Below are 23,840 nucleotides of genomic sequence, written 5' to 3' on the forward strand. Positions count from 1 at the left end.
AGCTTTTGCTTATCCTTTCCACCTCCACCCTATATCACCCAACTATGGTCACCCTTATGCCTAAGAAGACCAGACTACCAAGAAGGTGATGTTCACATTGCTTAACTGGACGTCTTCTTCAACAGATAGCAAACAAATGGGTGGCTCAACAATTTAGTTTGTTTATTCTCTCAATGTCCCACATAGGCTCATGGACTTGATCATGGTGCTGGATGATGGTTCCTCTGGCTCATATCTTTTACAAAACTATCTAATTTCTGCTAGTGTACGACACATAGCCTGTTTAAACAAATAAGACATTGAATAAAGCATATTAAAGGTGTAATAAATCATGGGTGTTCACTGCTTGATCATGCTTTCGGTGGTTTGAACACTAAGACGACGTTTTAACATAAATCCACATAAGGATTTAGCCTACGGGCCTGCGAAGATAATGGCATTAAAAACAATATTATCTTCTATGACATTGTGCATTCAAATTCCCTTCTGGTTTTTCAGAAGCAATTGTTCGTTCACTGCATTTTGATGGAACTTTTCTTTAGACCATTGCTGTTTCCATGGTAACCCTAAACAGCTGAGCGCCCAGACTCTGTGAGCAGGCAGGCAGTAGTAGTCAAATACCAAGAAAATCGATCGGCCGCTGCTACGAACCCTCAGAGACCCCGTGAAGAAGCAAGAGGCTACCGGGGCAGCCGAACCTGTAGTTTGACAACATTATGGTCTGTTTAGAGTTCACGGATTGACATCAGGTGAGCTTTCGCTTTGGACATTGCAGAAATGTAAAGGATCTGTGCTAACTGTGGATGATAGCTGCTGGTCAACAGTGAGGTTTCTGCTAACAGCTGTTAGCTCAGATGTAGAAGTGGTCTTGTTTGAATGTGTGTTAAAGGTACAGAGTGATGAGGTTTAAGCTTTCTCTCTTCTTATTTTGTGTCGCTGCTCTTATAACAACACAACAACTCAACATGTTCGTGGTGATCCTGTACCCTGAAGTGTGACATTGTATTGCAGTTTCATTGTGATTCCTTTTTATCATTGCTTGCTTTTATATTTATATTTTCAGGGTTTTGTGTAGGCTAGTGTTTACTTTCTGTTTGAACCCTTGTTCATATGAATAAACACTTTAAAACCACACAGTTTACAACCTGAGCCTGCTGGCTTCATCAGACCCAGATGTGTAATACACCTAAATGTTATTACTTTTTTTTATGTCTAATGTTAAAGTTCATTTTCCTTAAGACATTATCCCACAGGCACTCTATTGATCCTATAGAGAAAACTATACCACGTTTTGTTACATGTGACCAGTTTCAACTAGTTTTTCTCTATTTTGAGCCAGAACTAGTTTATCTGTGTGTTTTATAAAACATTTTTGGGTCATTGCCATTTATTCAATAGCACATCTTGAGAGAGAGAGAGAGAGAGAGAGAGGGAGAGAGAGAGAGAGAGACCAAAAAGCGACGGGATCAGTGTGATGAAAGCTTTGCCTCTGCTCATGGGTCGCCTTGTATACCAACTGAGCTAAAACAGAGCCAACAAGACTGAGCACAGGATTAAATTGAGAAGAAAGATTTTTGAATAATAATAATTTAGTCTAACTGTAATGTGTTTCTATGTCTGTCTCTCATCTCACCTGTAGGATTGTCAGGTGTCCATGATGCTGCAGCTCCCCTTGGTGGTGACGGCTCAGGTGGACCTGGTCCTGCTGCTGGTCAGCCTGCTCGCCCTCTGGACCAGACTGAGCCACCTCAGCTACCCCAACGCTGTGGTGTGAGTGTGCTTATGTTATACTCTCGGCTTTATTCATTATGACAAAAGATTTTGAATTCATGTCCACCCTGTAGTTGTTGTTGAATATAAGGATATTGGACCGTATCAATTGAATTGTGTGTGTGTGTGTGTGTGTGTGTGTGTGTGTGTGTGTGTGTGTGTGTGTGTGTGTGTGTGTGTGTGTGTGTGTGTGTGTGTGTGTGTGTGTGTGTGTGTGTGTGTGTGTGTGTGTGTGTGTGTGTGTGTGTGTGTGTGTGTGTGTGTGTGTGTGTGTGTGTGTGTGTGTGTGTGTGTGTGTGTGTGTGTGTGTGTGTGTGTGTGTGTGTGTGTGTGTGTGTGTGTGTGTGTGTGTTAGTTTTGATGAGGTGTATTACGGCCAGTTTGTGTCTCTCTACATGAAGAGGGTTTTCTTTGTGGATGACAGTGGACCACCGCTTGGTCACATGATCCTAGCCCTTGGAGGTTAGTCACACCACACAACACCACAACCAGACATGATATGCTTTTCCTTTGCAAGTGACTCGATATCATTGTAACTTTTGGATTTCCCCTCAATGATCTCTTGAGTATAGATAAAGTTTGATTGATTGATTGATTGATTGATTTGTGTTGCAGCCTACATGGGAGGATTTGATGGGAACTTTGTGTGGAACAGAATAGGAGCAGGTAGGAACATGTGTTACTCTTACAAAACAAATCCTTGTTTAAAGAGGTTCGAAACATCTGTAATTGTATTTTTTTTTTGTACAGAGTATCCCAGCACTGTTAGTGTTTGGACTCTGCGGTTGCTTCCCGCTCTGTGTGGAGCGCTCTGTGTTCCTATGGTTTACCTGTTGACACTGGAGCTCAAGTTTTCTCACCTGTCAGCTCTAGGAGCTGCACTGCTGCTTCTGCTGGGTGAGCGTCAACACAACAAAATATCATTAACACTTGGGGGCCGCTCAGTAGGCTACTAATGTTTTTAAGTATATAGAGTGAATATGCTTGTTTTCGTAAGTCCAATTATTGGCTGAGTACTGGGTTTCAGTACCTGTAAGGACACAAAAGATCTGTCTAAAAATTAACTGAGTTAAGGGTATGCATGAAATTAAGTAAACATGATTCATTCAAGAGCTTAAATGAGCATTTGGAACAAAACAATCCTGGGGCTAGAACTACAATGTGTGTAGGTGAGTTCAAGTACAGCATGACCATTGGTGCTAGGCTTTGGGGCACTAAAATGAACCACATTTGTTTGGGAGGAGCTCAAGACTGGTGGAGAGTTCAGGTGCTAGATATGTTACATTCAGTAGTAAATTAGTCATGCTCTTTGTTTTTTTCTTCTTCAGAGAACTCTCTAATCGTCCAATCCCGTTTCATGTTACTGGAGTCGGTCCTGATCTTCTTTGTGTTGTTGGCCTTCTTCTCCTACCTGAGATTCCACAACACAACCGACAGGTGAGACTCACCGTTTGTTTCTGATGGTTTCCACTACAAACATGACTGCAGCTAGATTAAAGTACAGTTATATTGATCTGTTATTTAAGGTAGCAAATGAGATTTCAGTTTGACCCTGACTGTCCTGTGAACATGACTCACTTGTGTACCTGACCCTCCTGTCCTTGTCTCATCCTCAGCTGGTTCAGATATTTTTGGCTTCTCCTCTCTGGGGCTTCCTGTGCTGCAGCGGTAGGGTAAGAAAAGCTAATCTGAGATCAGTGATGAGATATTAGGTTCTTTTTCTCTTATCATTTCTCAAACATTTACATTAATTGTATGTTACATCAGGGTGAAGTACATGGGTGTGTTCTCTTACCTGCTGCTGCTGGGTGTGGCCTCTGTGCACACATGGAACCTGATTGGAGATCGAACTGTCAGTCATGTGAGTTCAGATTCACGCTGAGTATGCTCATTGTTTAACCTGCAACAAGAGCAGTGGGTTCATTATTAATTGCTGATCAATCTCCAAATATTCCCTTACTTTATCCCAATATTTGATTCTGTTTTTTGAAAATCTGATGATTGATCATCCTTTACAGTCAATGTCAGGCATTTCTTGTATTGTCATGTTTATCATGACTTGTAATAGTCAGAAAGACTAGAACCAGAACACAAGTAACCTCTGTGTAGAAAGTGTAGAAATGAGTGGACATACAACATTTATAGACACACAGTTGATATTTGTGTGTATTTTTATTCATAGGGAGCAACAGACATCTACATTGTTGCAGTTATGTGCAAACTTACATTTAAAGGATTTTTTTTTACACATCACTTTTGATTTCAGCATAAATAACCATAGTTATATTTTAAATTCATCTCCTTTTTGGATTTATTTTCACAATAAAATGTATTGGTAAGGAATTATTCCCAGATTGTCCAAATATCATTCTCTGAATAATATGAAATGAACATTTTCATAATGTTCATTGATTTCAGTTGCTTAATTTGAGGGTTTAACTTTTTATTCTTGGATTATATTGCTGATCGGCCTTGAATACTAATGTTAATAATTTACATGTCATACAAAAGTAATGGTCTCTTTGTGTCCGTGTACGTGTGTGCTTTGAGTGCAGGTGAGTGTTTGTGTGCAGTGTGTGTGTCGAGTTGTGTGTCTGTTGGTGGTTCCTGTCCTTCTCTATGTGTTCTGGTTCTACATCCACCTGAGTCTTCTGCACCGTAGTGGACCACATGACCAGCTTATGAGCTCTGCTTTCCAGGCCAGTCTAGAGGTAACGACACACATGAATGAACACCTATACATACATACCTTGTACATTCAAGGTAGGTTTCGTTTAATCTGATGAATTATAGGACAACGTTTTTGGGTGATTTCAGTGTTGAGTTCTTTAAAGTTCGATTACGTTTTTGATATGAAAATCTCCTCTTTAGGGCGGTCTCTCTAGGATCACTCAGGGTCAGCCTCTAGAGGTCGCTTATGGTAGTCAGGTAACTTTAAGAAGCTCTGCCTCCCAGCCAATCCCCTGCTGGCTTCATTCTCACAAAGCCAACTACCCAATAAGGTACTGCAATCTCACACAGACAAAGCAGCCAGTCAGAATGCTTTCATTTACAGTTTTATTAATGTAACTTCATGTTTACTACTCTGTGTGTGTGTGTGCGTGGCTGTTTGTGTGTTTTAGGTATGAAAATGGGCGTGGCAGCTCACACCAGCAGCAAGTTACCTGTTATCCCTTCAAAGACGTCAACAACTGGTGGATCATCAAAGATCCTGGCAAGTATGTCACCTGTCTGTCCTGAAGCGTTCTGGCAGATATTATCCCAGTGTAAAAATGTTCCGTCATGTTCCTCTTCTTTGTTTTCCAGACAGGAGCTGGTGGTCAGCAGTCCCCCTCGACCTGTTCGTCATGGTGATGTCATCCAGCTAGTTCATGGGATGACCTCACGCTTCCTCAACAGGTGAACATCTGACCTCTCTTCTGTCTGATGGGCTGCATTCACTGACAATCTGAGAATTTTTTCTGATTTTGTTTATTTCATTTTATCAAAAAGCACACTGGGAGGTGTTTATTTCTATTCCCTTCCACTTGTTATGTCTACAGGCTTCTCGTAGAATTGCTTTTAGCTGCATGTGTGTCTTTGTGTGTGTTTTGCAGTCATGATGTAGCAGCTCCCATGAGCCCTCATGCACAAGAAGTGTCAGGTTATATTGACTTCAACGTTTCTATGCCGGCACAAAACCTCTGGAGAGTGGTGAGTTAGACAGGATTATAGCGGAGTTATTTACTATAGCAAACACTGTTGCTGTTGCTGACTATCAGTTATAGACTGATTTTATTTTTTTTAATATTTCTAAACCGGTTGCATTTATTGATATGAGCTAAAAAGAAACAGCTTAATGTCCTTATTTTTGTAATTTTTTCTTCATGTGAGTTTAGGATATCTCTAACAGGGAGGCGGAGTCAGACTCGTGGAAGACGATACTGTCTGAGGTTCGACTGGTCCATGTCAACACCACGGCTGTCCTCCGGGTAATGACAGGAAGTGACCATATAACACAAAAATCTGTTATCTGGAATCCATGTAATTGATCATATAAAAAAAATGACAACCTTGGTGTGTGCGTGCGTGTGTGTGTGTGTGTGTGGGTGTTCATGCATGTCCATGCATGCGTATAGCTGAGTGGTGTGTCTCTTTCAGACTGGGGTTTCCGTCAGCTGGAGGTCGTCGCAGAGAAGCTGTTTAAAGCTCACAGCAGCAGTTTGGACTGGACGGTGGAGGAGCATCGCTATGGAACCAGTACAACCATAAATCACTAACCTGCCATTACATCCTGACTTCACATGTGCACTGACGTTTCTCTGCTCAGGGTTTTACTGTTATCAATCTTGTTATCTGTGCCTGTGTGTGTTTGTGTGTGTGTAGGTCAGGAGCAGAAGGAGAGGGAGGTGGAGCTTCATTCCCCCACACATATAGACGTGGACAGAAAAATTTCCTTTTGGGCAAAATTTTTAGAACTTCAGGTACAACAGTGAATGTTTCAAAGTCTATACATCAATCACATCAAATCTTTATAACTGTTAGTTTGTTTGACACCAAAATTAAAAACAAATGCACCAAATTTGACTGGAATGTTATCCGTTTTATAATTAATATGTTTTTTTTTACTATACTACCAGTACATTTATGATTTATTAGTCAGCACCACCACCATATATTTCTTGCCATAAAAGAGTAAAAATGAAATGTTCTGTTGTCATGACAGTGGAAAATGCTGACGGTGAAACAGGAAGACTCTGAGCACAAATACAGCTCCTCTCCTGTGGAGTGGGTCACCATGGAAACCAACATCGCATACTGGCTGCATTCCTCAAACAACGTAATGCACACACACAGACTCTCTCACCAATAGGAATATGCGCCTGTTCTGTTCTGTGATACTTTTTGTGTGTCTTAGGCTCAGATCCATCTTATTGGTAACCCAGTGTCGTGGGGCGTGGCAAACATAAGCCTGTTGGCCTATCAGCTACTGGCAGCCATCTACCTGCTCAGGAGAAGGCGGGGCTTTAAAGACCTGCCCGATGGTACAAATTCACATACACACAGTTTGTGGACTTATGATTTTGTCATGTTTTTTTATGTGAGATTTCCTTTAAGTTTACTGATAGTGGCCTTATTGTGAAAAAAAAATGTTTCTATTGTTTTGTTTTTTGGAAGAATTGTGATACAGAATCAATTTTTACTTACTTCAAAAAATATCTTTATATATTAAGCTCTGATTCTCTTCTGCCTCTTTTTGAATTGACAAGCATCTGCAGCTTTCAACAGATTAAGAACATGGCTGACAGCCTTCATTTAAACTTATGAAAGAAAGTTTTACCATACAGCTTCCAGATGTTATATTAGTGACAAAGGTTTCAACACCAGCACTCAAATAATAATCTGTGTGGCATGTTCGGTAAAAACAACATGTTGTTGTTGATGAAGATCAAGTGCTCTGCCTCAGATTGCTGCTGTTGTACACCTGAGACCTACAGCAGAGCTTCAGCCAATGAACATCAGCTTATGTTCAGCTAACAGTCAGTTACACTCAGCTAGTTTTTTGATAATGTTCATTTAACACTCCAACAATGTTTAGCTAACATTCATCTCTCAGGTTATATTCAGCTAAATGTACCCTCATGTTTAGAGCTACCAATCCAACAAAATCAGTTTTTCAATTCCGAAAGCAGAGTAAGTTTTAATTTGACTGAAATTGTTTTTAACTGGTGCGTCTGCCACATTACTCTAAATTCAACAGCCCACTGTGTAATGTAATCATGTTTCTAGAATACTAATTTCTTTTTTTTGTGTGTGTGTTTCAAGGTGTGTGGTGTCAGTTTGTGTGTTTGGGATCTGTATGTGTTGGTGGTTGGCTAGTGAACTTTGTCCCGTTTCTCCTGATGGAGAAAACTCTCTTCTTGTATCACTACCTGCCTGCCCTCAGCTACCTGCACCTGTTGAGTCCTGCCCTGTTGGAGCACACACACACTCACCTACTCAGGTAAACAGACACACATAATATTCAAATCCCATTTGATGATGTATATCAAATAATCAATATGACCTGTGTGTACCTCTACAGCAGTGCAACACACCGACGTGCGCTTTATATATGCGTGTCAGCCGTGCTGGTGTCAGTGTTCCTGTCATATCGGACCTTCTGCCCTTTGACCTACGGCAGCCCCGAGCTGTCAGCCAACCAGCTGCAAGGGCTGAAGTGGAGAGACTCCTGGGACATCCTGTACCGCCGCCGGTAGAGAGACACCCTCACAGACAGGGTGTCACAGTGTATGTTTTCTCATCATGATGAGGCGAACTGAAGTCTTGCCCCCAGATCACATACTGGCACTGAGTCCAGAATCTGATGCTCTGAAGTTTCTGAATTGAGTACATCAGGGGACACAGTCAAGAAAAAGAACCTGAAGGTGCCCTAAGAAGTCTACGAGGTCAAATGTGAGGAGGAGCTTTAGTCCTGTGACCTTAGATTGCAGCTGTTTCCCCAAACCAGCTTCTTGACTCTACAGTCTGTTGACATTGAGAAAAGGATTCAATATATATATATATATTTTTTTTTTTTTAATGAAGACCATTTTATCCCATGTTGCATTACTCTCAGTTCAGCTCAGAAAACAAAAATAGACAGTTATTGTTTTGGGACAAAGTTGAAGTAAGTTATAAAACACATTGTCTGATATTAGTATGAAAGTACCTGCTCAAACATCACACTGGGAACACTGATCTGGGGCTTATTTGTAATCCTACTGAAACGTTCTGATAATGATATCCAAGCTGAATGACAGCTTGAGTTTTAAATCACAAAATAAAGCATACAGTGAACAGTAAAACAATGTGCTTTTATATTGAATGTGCTTTTATATTGATACTTTGTGAACTCTGAAAGTGTTGTTAATGTTGTTAAATGTTTAGATTACCCTGACACAGAGTACTGGAGCTCTGACACTGTCTTAGATTAACAAATTGCTTGTCAATTCAGAATTGATAATAAACCCATGACTGATGGATATCCTCATGTCTCCATTCATTCTGCAAGAGGAAACATTTTTTAGACTGTAGTGCTGGAGCTAAAGGTGGTTAATTTACCTAAAATCAACAACTTTCCTAAAGGGTCATGAAATAGAAATCCACAGAAGTTACATTTCAGTGTTTTAATTTGTATCAGTCTCTGCCTCTGACTGCTGCAGCTCTTTGATAATACAACGGATATGGTCTAAATTCAGGTTGCTGATTTTTCCCTGTAATTTATTTAAACCTTCTGATTTACTGAAAAATCACTTCCCTCTTTTTTATGTGAAGACCAAGCTGCTGGTTCATGTTATATTTACTTAAAAAAATTAATAAATTTCTACATTATGGTTCATAAAATAATACGAATGTAAATATGTTTTCCATGGTTGCTTTTGTAATTTTAAATCTCTGTATGACCAGCAAGAACTCGGATCGTAAAGATGAATAGGAAAGCGGAACGGAACAAATGATTGACCGGAAGTAGTGCGAGGGGGAAGCAAATAAAGAGCGGACAGTTTGAGCTGCAGTTTGTTTTCTTTGTTAAGTTAAACAACGGACTTAAAGAGTATTAGCTCGTCTATGCGACTAAAAGAAGAACTAAACACAATTTTAATATGTAACCTAAACTTAGACTCAGACCCCGGTCTTCACTGGAAACATCGTGGGGAGAAGTCGTGTGGCCGCACAGCCTGCTGGGTAATGTACGAAAGCGCTGCGTTGATTGGAGCGTGGTGACTGAAAGTAAAAACAAAATAAAGACACATTAAAGTGAAGCAGTGGATTTACTGAAGAAACGGAGGCTGCAAAAGGTGTGTAAGATTCAAATTACTTATCATTTGCTAAATAATTGCATTCGCAGCTTATGTGAGAACCAGTAGATATACAACTGCAATATATATGTAGTAAATACTGAACATGTGGTAGTATCATAGACTGTAAATAGTATATAGTGCTCTACTGTTTATAAAGGAGACAACTGATAGACTAGCAGGTTTTAGTAAATAAAGAAAGTGCTTCTACTGTGTGCATAAGATCTGTTCACCTGATGGCAACACATCATCTCATATCCTCTCTCTCTGTTAAGTCATAGTGTTTTTGTTTTCTTTTACATAAAATCTGAAGTTTATACTCAACCATAGAACATGTTTGGCTGCCCTCCTGCTCTCAGTCACAGCCCATTGGCTTCTGCTTGATATGTGAATATTGAAACTAAATCTATGACCAGTAAAATACTGGTTCATGCAGGGAAGTAATTTACAGATTAGGCCTACAGGTTGTCATCTGACGTATTGGATTATGAAGCTGGAATAAAAATAGGCAATTTGTAAATATATTGTTCACAGATTTGGCACCAATAATTTATTCTGCATTCTTGAGTTCTTATTCTCTGATAGACAAAATAAAAACAATAACGCCATTTCCAATTCATCCATCAGGTCGTCCTCATCACAGTACAACCATTCTCACCTGTTTGTCTTTCTGTGTGCAGCATGTCTGTCTCTCTGTCAGCAGAGAGAGACAGAATCGAGCGACAGGTGGAGGAGCTTGAACAGAGTCTGTCTGCAACTCAAGCTGAACTGGAGCTGCTGACCAGTGAGACAGGTGCCTGCCTGTCTGTCTGTCTGTCTGTCTGTCTGTCTGTCTGTTTGTCTGTCCGTCCACCAGTTTGTGTCTCTTAACAGAGTTTCTGTCTCTTTTATTAGATCATGAATCAGAAGGGGATGACACAGGCTTGGAGGAAGGAGAGGTAAGAAACACATTCACAGACACCTTAGCAACATGTGTGAATAAACTCCACTTTAACAGCGTAGCTGTGACAACAGTGTGCTGGAACAGTTGTGTTACAACACAAATGCAGTAGGAAACTAACAGGTTTCACTTACAGGAGATCATGTGAAGGTTGTTTTATACTTGACTGACACAGCTGATGAAGATGTTAACATTTAAAAACAGAGTTTAAATGTAAATTCCTTTAATTCCTTGATACACTACACAGTGATTATTTATAGAGTGGCAATTTATGTCACATTTTAATGTATTAAATTTAATAACAGGAATGATGGGGAGTGACATTTTGGGGATATTAAGTGACTTTTACAGAACTCATATCTTTTAGCTAGTCTTTAGGTTTTGAGCATCATGGGTGAGGGATATATAAAATCAAGAAAATGTTTAATGCAATGTAAAATACATTTGCTCCTGAGTGAAGAATGAGTCATCACATTTTTCAAACATTTTACAGGAAATTACTGAATCTCTAATATAATTTTTTTTTATGACAATTCTTTCACTATTGAGCCAGGCATACATAGGTGTTGAATGGCACAGGATTAAAAAGACATATAACTTGTGACACCTACATGTATTTCATTTGAAAAAAAACCTTATATCCAGTGTGTGGGTTTTCAGTCTGCAGCAGGTCTGCTGGCTGAAAGAGAAAAGATCCAGAATGACATCCAGAACCTGGAGAACATCCTGGGACCACACAGTCCTATTTATAACGCAGGTATCTGTCTGACTATCTCTATGTCTGTGCATCTCCATGTACAAATGATGTGCATGCTGACGGGTGGTGCACTCATGTCTGATCTTGTTTCTATTCAGATGTTGGTGACAGCAGCAGCAGCAGTGATGATGAGGTCGGTATCATCCAAACATATCTACATCAGTGATAGACGAGCGTTCATCTGACTTTGTTTGGTCCTTTCTGTGTTCAGAGTGAGCTTGGTCTGCCTCCATCAGCAGACTCATGTCTTCAGATGAACCTGGTCTACCAGCAGGTTGTTCAGGAGACTCTGGACCAGCTGGAGACACTACTGACACACAACCAAAGACAGCAGGTTAGCACGCACCATAGACTGTATAGATAATTGACAAAGCCTCTGTACGTCAACATTGGTTTGTCAACTGCTTTTTAAAGCCTAAAGTTAGGCTACTTAGCTGACGCAAGGTTGTTTTTTTAAGAGCCAGGATCAACCATATCTGAATGAAAGGCTGAGGCTGAAGAGTAGCGAGGGGTTAGCAACTGCCAAATTATCAAAGCCATACAGCCAAACTTGCCACTTGCTGATCAGAATCTCCATTTTGAGAGTAAAGTTTCCAAGAAAAAAAACATACCAGGTAAATTACATTGGACCAGCTGTTATCTATTCAGCTAAAATTCAGCTAAAATTCTTGCACAGGCAGCCACACATAAATCAATGTCTGAGGAACACTAAACAAGCTAACAAGCCAGTAAGCTTGTTAGTGTAAAAAAAAGAAAAAACAGACAGCAAAGCCATGTTGTCAGTTTGATATTTGCATGAAAAAAATCTGCGAAATTCCCTTACAACACAAACACAGGAAGCTAACACATAGCTAGCGCCACCCATCAGTCACTCAATACAGCTGCACCCCTTTTGTGCATAACCTTTAGCATAAATATATTTTATATATTTCAGTTCAAAATATCACGCCCACATGGTTGTCATGGAATTTGAAATGAGATCTGGAGACCTAAACTGTTTTTGTACCAGGTTGTTGTGTTGTCATGTTGGGTTTTTTTTAACATTGGTTTTAATGGGGATTAACTCACTTTTTGAGCCAGCCTCAAGTGGCCACCCAAGGAACTGCAGTCGTTGGAAGCTCGTTTTTTTTCTCTCTACAGAGGGAGGTAGTGTCCCAGATGTCAGGACAAATTAAAGAGTCTGCCAGAGAATGTCGCCCCCCTTCGTCATATGAGGAGTCAACAAATATGTTCCTGGGCCGTTTTCTCAAACCATACTTCAAGGACAAACTAACAGGGCTGGTAAGAAAGAAAACGTGACTCACAGACAGAAAGCTACAAAGACAGTCAAAACCTTTTATCTTTTTGTTGACAGCTGACCAATGCTCTATATTTGCTCCAGGGTCCTCCAGCCAATGAGGAGACGAAGGAGAAGGCCAGCAGGATGACAGGCTGTCTGGTTGAAAAGCAACTCAAATTGAAACGATGTAAGAAAAATCAAGAATCAAACAAATAGCTAAACTTCATCATTTTGTTTCCCAGCGGCCCTACATAAGTGTTTAAGTATTGATGACAGGACACAGCGACTCAATAGATAATATTTCTGAGCAGAGGTATTACTGATCAGACTATCATTCCTAAGGCTTTATATGCGATTTTTTGATCCAGCAGATGTTGACCTTGAGCACCAGCATGAAACCAAAACAACTCGCGGTGCATTGTGGGTTAGCATGCTAATGCTATCGATCTTTATTATGCTCCTATCTTCACACTGCATGTAAATTTACCCGAAATGACGGTGATCTAGAAACGTAGTTAAGCAGTGAGTACAGTATGTTATTCTTCTTTTCTCTAGTCCCTCAATTAAACAACTTTTATACACGAGGGGAGGAGTCAGCTGGCCGTCTGGGCGATGTAAACAAACTGAAGATAGGACTCGGGAAACATCACAGACAGCGGGACTCGGGTGTTACTGTCTATAGATGCATGACTTCTACTACTAAATAACATTATTAATAGTTCTTCTAACTTTATAAAGTCTCTCCTTTCTTTTCTCTGTCTCTGCAGGGGAGAGCTGGCAGAAAACTTTGTTGATCCATTCAATTGCCAGAGACACTCTGAGGAGACTCGTTCAACCCAAACTATCCAAGTAAAATCCTCTTATTATTATTATTTTTATGAGTAGTAGTATCTGTTGCGTTTCAGCACTTGTAGAGTAGTAAGCAAAATGTTGTTTCCATTATAGCACGGCAATATCTAATACTACAGAGCCATCATTAAGCATTGCATTCTCAATTTGCATATCAAAACGGAGTATTATAGCCGAAGTTTCATGTGTATGCAATACAATGTGGAAGAAAAGTAGACAGTGTGTAAGTCACTTTTAAGCAACCAATTAATTTAAAATGAAGGTTTTGTGTTTGCAGGGCTTCTGTGTCATCCTATGAGTTTGTAACAGGTGACCCAAACATAGTGTTAAGGGTTGATTGTCTCATTTGCTGTTGCTATGTGCAGACACAATAAGATGTCAATCTAAACATATTCCACACCTATCAAGTCTTAAGAATTGATCAAACTTCAAAATGACCTTCTTTTTTGGGGGGGGGGGGGTTCTAAAGTGTAAGAGGGTTTATTCCACTCAGACTTTGTCCATGCATAATGAGACTTCCAACAATAACATAACACTTGTATTTTTACTTTTTTGGATCTGTCTTTTATATCATCCAGTCTGTCTGTTTCTGTGTCTGTCCTGCCCTCTCTCTCTATTCTAGAGTGGACTACCTGAGTCAGAAGCTATCGTCAGCAGGGGAGACGGACAAGCAGGAGCTCAGGAAGCAGATAGACAGTTTGGAGAGCGAAATCGACATGCTCAAGTACGTATTTGTCGTATTTGTAATGTTATGTCTGTTAGGGAGTAAAGTGTGTTATAAACCTTTGTGGCCGGTTTTCACTTCTTCAAAGAACGTGTCAGACATGTGGTTCAGGCTACAGGTATTGTCTTTTGAATGTGTAATACCTATGTTTGGTTGACTTGTGTTATTTGTGTCTCCTTTGATTGGTCAGGAAGAAGAAGGAGCAGGAGCTGATTGGGGAACGATTTGATGAACATGACTGGCAAACAATCTCTAATGTTGATGTGGGTGCAAATATCAACCGTCTCAAGATTTATGCAATCGAAAAATCAGAAAGTCTGTAAGAACTCTTCTACTCTTCTCCTCCTTAGTTTGAAGGAACAAAGGAGGCAGAGGACATTAGAAGGTTTTGGCAGAACTTCCTCCACCCGTCCGTCAGTAAGACTTGCTGGAGTCAGGAGGAGGTGCAGCAGCTGAGGAAGATCAGCGGGAGACACAAAGAGAGGAATTGGGAGAGAGTCGCCATGGAGCTGGATGTAAGGAGGGGGAGGGAAAGCTTTCCTCCTGTCTGTATCTCTCGACCTGTCAGTCTCTCAGATGGGCAGGATGTTTTTTGTTTTCAGTGTTCTAGTGTTTTGTTTTCTGTCCGTCTCTCTTTGTCATATATTGACCTTTCTCTCCATCATCACGTTTCTGTCTCTCAGACTGGGAGGACAGCATGTCTTTATTTTCAGATATTGCAGCTATTTGTTTCCTCCCTCTCTCTCTCTATTCTCTATTCTGTCTTTTAGACTGGGAGGACAGCATATCTGTAGTCCTATAAAGACGCAATATTTACGCCCCTGTGATGTTTCGCCTTCAATCTGAACGTCGTGCTTTTAGATATCCCCGTCTTATCTCCTTCAGGGATGAAAGTCTCTCTGTCTTCAGATGATTTAGTGTTTTGTCTCTGACCTGTCTCTCTCTCTGTACCTGTCTGTCTCTTAGACGGGAAGGACAGCCTTTCTGTGTCTTCAGACGTTCCAGCGTTTCATCTCAACCTCCTTGAAACGCAGAAGTTGGTCTCGTGCCGAAGACGCTACGCTCAAAGAGCTGGTGGAAAAGATGAGGATCGGAAACTTCATCCCATACACCCAGAGTAATGACATCACAGAGTGATGATTGAAGATTTATGTTGACTTAAGAAATTCACAGTCTTTGATGTTATCTATAAACCACACAACAATGAACAGCTGTCTTTCTGGCTGCCCGTTTTTCTGCCCAACAGTAAGTTACTTCATGGAGGGTCGTGACCCTACTCAGCTGATCTACAGGTGGACCCAGGTTTTGGACCCAACTCTGAGGAAAGGCCCATGGACCAAAGAGGAAGATGAGGTAGGCTCGGGGTGGGTTTCGACAGGGCACATCCATCACCTGCAGAATAAATGCAGATATGGAATATTATACAATATATTCATCTTAGAGACATAGACATAGCAGCTATGACAACTGTTCTGTGCGGCTGGGAGAGAGGGTTATGATGGACTGATACGGTTTTAATTAGCCCCGTCTTTTCTGTCTTTCAGCTGCTGCTGAAAGCTGTGTCCTATTATGGAGAGAAGGACTGGTGGAAGATCAGGTTGGAGGTTCCTGGACGCACTGACGGTGCTTGCAGAGACAGGTGAGAGCTGATTGGATGACAGAAGGTGGTTGGGTTTATCCAGATCTGTCCAGACAGGAAGTTTGCCACAAGATGGCTGTTGTTGTTGAAACATCAATGAAGCTCAAGATAACTGAAATGTTTGCTTAAATTGGTTGTGTATATTTTTGAGGTTTTTGTTTTTATACTCCTTGTAAAGCACTTTGTGAATGTCTTTTCTTGAAAGATGTTATATAAATAAACATTATGACTATTATTCAGCCACAGATTCAGGTTTCAGCCACAGATTTGAAAAGTTAAACATTGTGACAAAAAGTATGTGTTACTAAGAAGAAAAGTGTTTGTGTCTGTGTGTGTGCACACAGGTATCTTGATTGTCTGAGGGTAGGCATAAAGAAAACACCTTTTGACAAACAGGAGAAAGAGCTGCTGCTAGAACTGGTGGAGAAACATGGAGTTGGTGAGTCACATGATCAGAGAGCACTGTTGCTGAGGCTGTAATATTGCACTGCTGACGACAATGTTTCCTCCCACTCACACTTTCAGCCAGTATGAGAAAAACTGTGATGTGCATATATGCTATAACTCAGTCTCTGCTTTTCTTAATGGTTTACAGAATACTGTTTGCAAAATGTCCCTCCTGATTCTTAAATTGATCCAAGAAGAAGCTCTTTCTTTCAGCACTAAATTGGCACCAATTAATCGGATGGTAGCTGGAAGCTATTTTTGTTAGTTTTCCCTTTTTTTTGCACGGAGACACGGCGCTCCTCAATGTCAGTTTTGGCCCAAGCAGCCAATCAAATCAAGTTGTCCATACAGAGCTCACTGAAAAGATGGTGGAATTCACCATACTGTTTCCTGTTTTTATTTCATGTACCCCAAACCTCCTCTTTTCATGGCTTTTTTTCCCATCCTCGTCTAGAAATTCAACAGTGAGAACTCTATGTTTACTCAAATGTATTTTTCCCACTTTATTTGGTTGCCCGTATGCACGCACAGCTCCGCTCCACATGCACTACCAATCGTTTTTTTCCTTATATATGCCCAGGTGTAATCAGAGCATCCAGCGTCTTTCGATCACCACTATTTGGTTCTTTTGATGGCCTTTAGCCCACTCCCCCATTTAGTGCTGGTACTGCTAGCATGGAAATCTGTCATCTGACTATTCCACTCCCGGTGTGTCTTCATTTCCTCTTAAAATAAGAATACTTATGTGTGTTTGTATGTCAGGTCGCTGGGCAAAGATTGCTGCTGAGATACCTCATCGTATTGACTCTCAGTGTATGAGAGAGTGGAGGAAACTGAGCAGACTTCATAACCAGGTACACTCATCTGTTCTCTGTGAGAGTTGGTCTGTCAGTGTTTGAGCACAGGGTTGGCAAAGTCTTTTCACATACTTAACATAAATTCAGGAGAAAACAATTATGTTGATCAGTGCTGGTCTGGAATATCTAAGATATATTTGTGTAAACGAAATATGATTCGCTCTTAAAGAAACCTAAAAACTCTTCCAAATTCAGTATGTGGAAGACCACCGACTACAACCAAAATGTTTTAGAACATCATCAACATAATGTGAAATTGGGTGATATTTTTTCATTCAAGTTGTGTCCTATAGTTGGGGCTAATGAGTCATAGTTTTTTGTCCAACACCAAATGAATGCATGTACACTGAACACAAGACTGAAAAACACTCTCTCTGTCAATAGAAAGGAAGCAAAGCTACAAAAACACCAGGCGGTAGAAGAGGACGACAGAAAAAGGTAGAAATTAATCAAGAGGAGGAAGAAGAGAGCTCCGAAGAAGAGAACGAGGGTAAAGGTGAGGAGGAGGAGGAGGTGTTCATGGACAGTGATGAGGAGAAGAAGAAGAAGAAGAAAGAAGTGGAAGAGAAAATGATTGAGGAGGTGGAGAAGGAAGAGGAGGAGTACACCTTCCCCTCCTTGCAAATGTGGGTTCCGGTGAAAAAACCACAATGTTCAACATTGCTGAGCCCACGACCCGTGGAGTTACCTTCCTCTGGAGAAAATAACAATGAGAAAGTCCGGGCAACTATCCTCGGCCGATTTGGGCGCTCTGTAATCATTGGACCACGTCCCAGGGAGGTGCCATGGTGGAGCCGCCACAGCAGCCGCACCATGATGATGGTGTCAGCTGACCAGCTCCGAACCCACCTGTCTCACCAGGCAGAAAAACACAACCACCGGTGCTCGGCTACCCGTGGAAAGCCTATGACCAGCAAAAAGAATCAACTCAGCAGAGTGACAGATTCAGGGCTAGGATACCAGCTGCAGGCGGCAGTGATTCCCTGGATTGGTAACCTGCTGATCCCAGCAAAACACAGAATGACAGCGGCTGATGCTCTGAGGGAGCGAGGAGAGAAGAGGCAGCTGTCCTCGACTTCTATCTTCCTGCTCTTCCTCCAGACCATGAACGTGGACACGGTGGGCTGTAAAGAGGTGATAGAGCAGCGGAGGAAGATAGTGAAGCTATCGCCACCAACCACTAACCGTTTCCCTGTCAAGTTGAAGAACCCAAAGACTGTTGCAGGAATCCTCCAGCAGAGGGCCATCAAAAAGGAGATGCAGGATTTGGATCAGAATCATAAACTGATTCTGGAGCATCTCCAGGCACTGCAGCAACAGAAACAGCAACAACTGGTGCGAAAACAATTGCAGCAACTTCCGCAAGCACCTACCCTAAATCAAGCCGGCGTTCTTCTTCAGATGCAGCCTAACATGCATCCTCAGATGTCATTTCTTAAGGCTGTTTTCATTTCTCAACCTGTCAAACAACCCTGTGCAGCCTCCATCCAGTATGTGCCCCCCTCTTCCCCTACCACAAACCCCCTGGCTCTATGCAGTTCTCCCTCTGCTCCTCAGAGAATGAGTGTTCCTCCTCTCACTATGGTAACAATGCCCTCGAATGCCACATCTTCCTCCTCTGCCTCTTTCCACCAACCCTTGCCCCCTGGTCCAAATGCTCCTATTGGTTTGAACTCCAGCTGCTCTGTCTCTGACTCCTGCCAGCCTTGTCCTTCCCCAAGTCCATCTAATTCCATCCTGACCCCATCCAAAGGGAGGAGGAAAGAGGTGGTTATCAGAAGTCCAAGTGGGATGCACATTGAAGGGGAGGGAAATGTTTTAAGTGGAGCATGTACAGTTGGAGAAGGTGGAAGTTTGATAAAAGATAAGAGAAGGATTTGGAAGCCAAGTCAAAAAGACACAGCCCTTCAGAAAGCAGTTGAGGCCAAGGTAACTTTTTACAACTTTTTATATTTAGGAATTATTTTCACAAGATCATTTATTTTAAAGAGCTTTAAAATATCTAACAGTGAAACAAACACATGTGCTCATGCAGAGGGAATGTTCACATGAGACAGCTGTCATGTTTGTCTTTGTTAACAGAGACTCCAGATTTCATTACGCTTCACAGATACACCTGAGAGTTTAACAGATAAACAACAGGATTCATCTTCACATGTCTGTTTGCAAAAGCTCTCCCAATATATATTTAATTTGTAGGGCCTTACATCTTGGTTAAAATGTATGATCTTGCAGTGTTTCCCACAGAATGACGAGATACCTGGGCGGTGGAGTACGTACACACGCACGCAGGCACGTGGGGGCCCGCCCAGGTTTTGTCGATGTGTGAGAAACACTGTATTGTGATTAAAAAGCTCTGACATCAATGTATAGATAAAGACAAACAAGGAAAAAGTCGTTATTGCCTCAAATCTGAATCACTGAGAAGCGACAAAGACTGGTAAGTGGTCTTAGAGACGTACAGTCAGGATTCCTGTTGTTGAGTTGTGGAAACTTCACTAACAACCAAAACGGCCGTCCTGCAAAGTGAACCATTTAACCCTAACTCTTTTCAAATTTTTACAAAGGAAAGGGATAAACAACACCAACTTCTGCATCGATGCCTCGACTTTATAACATCAAGCTAGCAAACAACACTGCACAGATTTTATCTCGGGACTGTCAACACCAAAATAACACCAAATCATTAACACTATTAGGATGAAATAGAACATGTATCCATATAGGTATTTTGAAATGTCTGTAAAAAAAACACAAATTAAAGGAGAATCCCCCTATAATATACAAATCTGAATAATCAAAAGTTAAGACTAAATGACTTGAAGATGAATAGCCCTCCCCCTTCTAAATTCCAGTCCTGAGACTTCCATTTGAAAATTCTCTTGGAAGTACAAGGACCAGAAGTCTTGTATTTTAGGGTAACTCCATAACATATGAATCAATGTTGCTTCTCCATACTCCAGCATCTCCAACACTCTGGTACAATGATTTAGCTTTTGAATTATATCTTTCAACAGACTTGTGCAAACAAGTAGTCTTATCTTACATCTTAGTCTCTCCACTTCAGCTCCTTGGGCCTGGATATCCTTTATCCCTTGAAGGCAGCTACAAAGTGTGCTTCAGTTTTGCACATTTGTGACAAATCAGATCTCCATTTCAAGTCTGTAGACTTCTGTTAGATGCCCTCTACATGTTAAAATCGACCCATTCCCGTTATGATCGTCTGACTCGTCTTTGATTTTTCTCATCTTTCTTTCAGGAGATCCTTCCTGTCTCTGGGAACTTGAGCCAGGATGCTTTCCATGAAGGTCCTGACAGGAGTGTGTCCTCCACTGAAAATATCACTTTGACCCCTTCCAAACAGACCAATCAGCAGACTGCTTCTCCCACTGTTTCTATCCTTAACGAACATACCTACAGCTTGTTATATCCTGGCCCCACCCCCAATCAACATGGCTCTAATGCAAGTAAACAAAGCCCCTCCCCTAACAAGTCAAAACCCAGGGACTCCAACCCGGAAAAACCTCCCAAAAAGAGAAAATGGGAGTGCACGGAGGAGAAACAGAGCGTGACAGGCAGTCAGGATGACCAAAATGTGAGCAGGAAGGTTGATGCTGTTGGCGGGAACAGTGAGTCTTTGAGCGGGACAGGTTTAGGTGTTCTTCAGGAAGGAAAGAGGGTTCGGAAGCCAAGTCAGAGGGCCAAAGCTCTTCAGGAATCCAATCAAGCCAAGGTAATATCTGTCTGTTCATCACCCTCGATAGCCTTGATAAAACAAAAGCAAGTTAAGAAAAGGTGTTGATAAATCAACAGCACAACAATTTAGACCACAGTCCATATCACAATCAGATCCTGCAATAAAACACCAACATTCCCCCGATTGTCTCCTTCATCAACTTCCTTTCCTGTTGTTATTTTGTTTTCAGGTGGAAGCCAAAAAGAAAACTGCTTCTTCCCCTCGTAAGAAGCGCCCTCGGAAGTCAAAATGTAAACAGGAAGCAGTTGAACAGAAGCTGTTGGTGACAACTATGGCAAAGCCCCTTTTGAGCTTAAGCTCACCTCATCCCACCAATATGTCTATTCCTGTAAACCTTCCTGGTCTGAACCAACAATGTCCCCCTTCTTCCCTGCCAAACTGTCCTTTGAAGCCCTTCCCTCCTGCCTTCATCCTGCAACATGCCTCAGATCCTGGCTCCTCCCCCCTACTCTATTTGCCCTCCCACTGTTCCCCAAAACACGTCTTTCCATCGAAAGGCTTGTTAAGGGAAGACAAACAAGCACCACCTTCCCCTAGAAAGGAATCCCTGCAGTTTGAGCCCTCCCTGATGTTCCTTGAGTCCCGGGCAGAGGTGCAGGATTGGCTTAGCGGTCAGGGAGGGGTGGTAGTACATGGAGCGGGACCTCTTCCCTACCTGCCCCCATTTGTCAGTAGTTTGAGTACACTCACTGGGCTACTCCAGGCCAAGAAGTCTCTGACCAAACTGTCCCTGCAGCTGTTGAATGAAGAGTCCAGACCTCAACCTAAACACCCTCCGACCACAGCCGAACCTGACGGCAGCATCGAGGGATCAACCAGTCAATCTCAAGACCTGCCAGACTCCACCTCTGACCTCAGACCAGGTGACACACAGATTTATTTTTCTGTTTATAGTAGTTTAGTTTAGTTTATTAGGATCCCCATTAGCTGCAGAACTGTTACAGCTATTCTTCCTGGGGTCCTCACAACTGACTTTACACAGTGTCAATCAGTGTTGCAACCATTGCAACACATCATAACACATAACAAAGTAGTCAAATAATTGACAAGGGGATCTCAGGTTTTATACACTGAACTAAGTCTAAACTCCTTGGACCCTGTATCACATTTTGATGAGGTCCTGAACATAACATAAGTAGTAGTAGAAGATGTATCTGTGTTTGTTTTAGTAGCTACACAGTTAATATAATATCAGAATATATTTATAATTATATAAATATATTATAATAATGAAACAATTCCTCCTTGTGAGCCTTTTTCAAGAACTCAAAAACAAATCCTTTATAGTCCCTGTGCGATTACAAGTGTGTCGTTTGTTTGTCCCCAAGCTGCTCTCTCTGTGAGGTCTGAACCCCAAGAGGAGGAGGAGAAGGAGGAGGAGGAGGAGGAGGAGAAGAAGGAGGAGGAACTTGTTGCAGCAGTACGTCAGCTCGTGGCCAAGCGTTTCTCAGAAAACCCCGCTTATCAGCTGCTGAAGGCTCGCTTCCTATCCTGCTTCACTGTCCCTGCCCTCCTGGCCACTTTCCCGCCTATGATTGTGAAGACAGTGGCTCCCTCAACCTCTGAGGAGGAGGAGGAGGAGGAGGAGAAGGAAGATGAGGAGATGCTGAATAAAATCAAAGAGAGAGGAAGAAAGAGGAGAGATAAGGTGAGCTCAGTCCTTCAATCAGGTGGACTTTCAGGTATAATAATAACGTTCTATAAGAAATGATATGCTGTGTTTTAAGATTTCTGAAAATGTTTCTCATTTAATATCTGTACTTTTATTTCTTTAGATTAATGTTAATATATATATTTACATACTGGATGATGAAGAGTCAAAGACAAACCTACAGCAACACAGCTGACCAGAAAACAGAATACTGTTACTATCATGATTATATGCAGATCAGTGACTCATGTTTACACATGTTTAGATAAAGCATTGAATCAGAACTATGCACATGAATAGAAAACAACTCTTAACAAAGACATTCATCAGTTTTCTTTTTGTCCCCAGAAGTCTTCCCTGTCGTGTGACGGAACAGGACCTCCAGCCAATCACTTTTTAAGAATGGACACCCACACCGCCAACCACACTGGACCAGTCCAGACTGTTCAATGAAAACTGCACATCTGAACGCTGAAGTAACGTTTTCTCATGAGTTATAATTTTACTTAAAAAATGTTCACCAGAGTAGTTCAGAACTCTGGTGCTCTCAGGTACCTGCATTTCAAGTTTGAAATGATGAATTTGCACTAAATTATATTTAGTTTAATGTTATCTAGCTGCTGTAAAGAAAATGTAATTAACAATGAAATTATTGTTTATAATAAAGAGACATTTTGTGTTTAATGAAGCTTCATGTGCTTGTGTGTGTGTATGCAAGGATTGTTTCATTCAGTGTTTTTTTTTTTTGTTTTTTTTTTAAGAGGTATTTTGGGGCTTTTTTGCCTTTATTCGATAGGACAGTGGATAGATTAAGAAATTGGGAGAGAGAGTGGGGAATGGCAATTGGGTACAAGGACGCAAAGGTCGGACTTGAACCCGGTCTGCACGCTGGAGGACATTTGCCTCCACACATGGGACACGACCTAACTGCTAGGCCATCTGTGTCCCCGGATTTGTATGTTTTAAACCTGCACTACAGGGACCCTGTTTGTGGGAGAGGGACTTGACTTTTTTTAAGAAATGTATGTTAATCTCTGACTATCTAATTCGAACAACTTCAGAGCAGAGCCCAGATCTCAGGTTTGGAACTGTTGACAGACTTTTTCATGGGTTAACATTTTTAAACTTCTGAAATAAAAGAGACGGCAACAGCTGAAATGGCCCACTTGAGGCTCAAAATGTTATCCACAAAACTGATGTGTCATGTCAGTGTGCTTCCTCACTCCTGAATTCCAGGGTTTGGGTACATTTCATAAACCTCTGGTTACTTTTATGAATTTGTTCTTACAATTAAACTTGTAACTTGGGACTTTTGTGTCTGTTTTCACTTCAGCTCGATCAGTCTTCCAGGAA

The 23,840-nt window shown here is 41.4% G+C and overlaps 2 protein-coding genes across 6 annotated transcripts; both read left to right on the forward strand.

The window, feature by feature from the left end:
- The first annotated feature begins 596 nt into the window (after nt 1-596).
- Nucleotides 597-8,772, forward strand: pomt1 (protein-O-mannosyltransferase 1). Of its 2 annotated transcripts, none has more exons than XM_061038189.1 (20): nt 597-749; nt 1,640-1,770; nt 2,126-2,232; nt 2,386-2,436; nt 2,521-2,667; nt 3,099-3,207; nt 3,387-3,443; nt 3,538-3,631; nt 4,326-4,481; nt 4,642-4,772; nt 4,893-4,988; nt 5,077-5,169; nt 5,367-5,463; nt 5,649-5,741; nt 5,889-6,009; nt 6,136-6,233; nt 6,476-6,589; nt 6,668-6,794; nt 7,576-7,753; nt 7,835-8,772. In XM_061038189.1, the coding sequence occupies exons 2-20, from the start codon at nt 1,655-1,657 to the stop codon at nt 8,007-8,009; spliced, it is 2,160 nt and encodes a 719-aa protein (XP_060894172.1). In that variant the 5' UTR covers nt 597-749; nt 1,640-1,654; the 3' UTR covers nt 8,010-8,772. The 2 variants fall into 2 exon arrangements, with proteins under 2 accessions (XP_060894172.1, XP_060894173.1); XM_061038190.1 differs by having other exon boundaries at nt 7,838-8,772.
- A 491-nt stretch (nt 8,773-9,263) lies between these two features.
- Nucleotides 9,264-23,796, forward strand: snapc4 (small nuclear RNA activating complex, polypeptide 4). Of its 4 annotated transcripts, none has more exons than XM_061038173.1 (22): nt 9,264-9,479; nt 10,268-10,380; nt 10,482-10,525; nt 11,188-11,290; nt 11,383-11,417; nt 11,496-11,618; nt 12,425-12,565; nt 12,666-12,750; nt 13,331-13,412; nt 14,035-14,136; nt 14,327-14,399; nt 14,487-14,651; nt 15,103-15,253; nt 15,383-15,489; nt 15,681-15,775; nt 16,120-16,214; nt 16,985-17,076; nt 17,464-19,008; nt 20,339-20,812; nt 21,006-21,699; nt 22,165-22,484; nt 22,839-23,796. In XM_061038173.1, exons 1-22 carry the CDS (start codon nt 9,358-9,360, stop codon nt 22,938-22,940), a joined length of 4,863 nt encoding a protein of 1,620 aa, XP_060894156.1. In that variant the 5' UTR covers nt 9,264-9,357; the 3' UTR covers nt 22,941-23,796. The 4 variants fall into 4 exon arrangements, with proteins under 4 accessions (XP_060894156.1, XP_060894155.1, XP_060894157.1 ...); XM_061038172.1 differs by having other exon boundaries at nt 9,265-9,479; nt 22,836-23,796; XM_061038174.1 differs by having other exon boundaries at nt 9,265-9,479; nt 11,188-11,284; nt 22,836-23,796.
- The last annotated feature ends 44 nt before the right edge of the window (nt 23,797-23,840 follow it).

The sequence above is a fragment of the Labrus mixtus genome, chromosome 5 (assembly GCF_963584025.1).
Source record: "Labrus mixtus chromosome 5, fLabMix1.1, whole genome shotgun sequence".
Classification (NCBI taxonomy): Eukaryota; Metazoa; Chordata; class Actinopteri; order Labriformes; family Labridae; genus Labrus; species Labrus mixtus.

Excerpts from the sequence above, each read along its gene's own strand:
- pomt1 (XM_061038189.1), top strand. The coding sequence starts at position 1,655 with ATGATGCTGCAGCTCCCCTTGGTGGTGACGGCTCAGGTGGACCTGGTC. Across the intron at positions 3,632-4,325 it reads GAGATCGAACTGTCAGTCAT|GTGAGTGTTTGTGTGCAGTG; the intron begins GTGAGTTCAGAT and ends CTTTGAGTGCAG. Across the intron at positions 7,754-7,834 it reads ACACACACTCACCTACTCAG|CAGTGCAACACACCGACGTG; the intron begins GTAAACAGACAC and ends GTACCTCTACAG.
- snapc4 (XM_061038172.1), top strand. The coding sequence starts at position 9,358 with ATGCGACTAAAAGAAGAACTAAACACAATTTTAATATGTAACCTAAAC. Across the intron at positions 14,400-14,486 it reads AAACAATCTCTAATGTTGAT|TTTGAAGGAACAAAGGAGGC; the intron begins GTGGGTGCAAAT and ends TCTCCTCCTTAG. Across the intron at positions 16,215-16,984 it reads GGTGGAGAAACATGGAGTTG|GTCGCTGGGCAAAGATTGCT; the intron begins GTGAGTCACATG and ends TTTGTATGTCAG.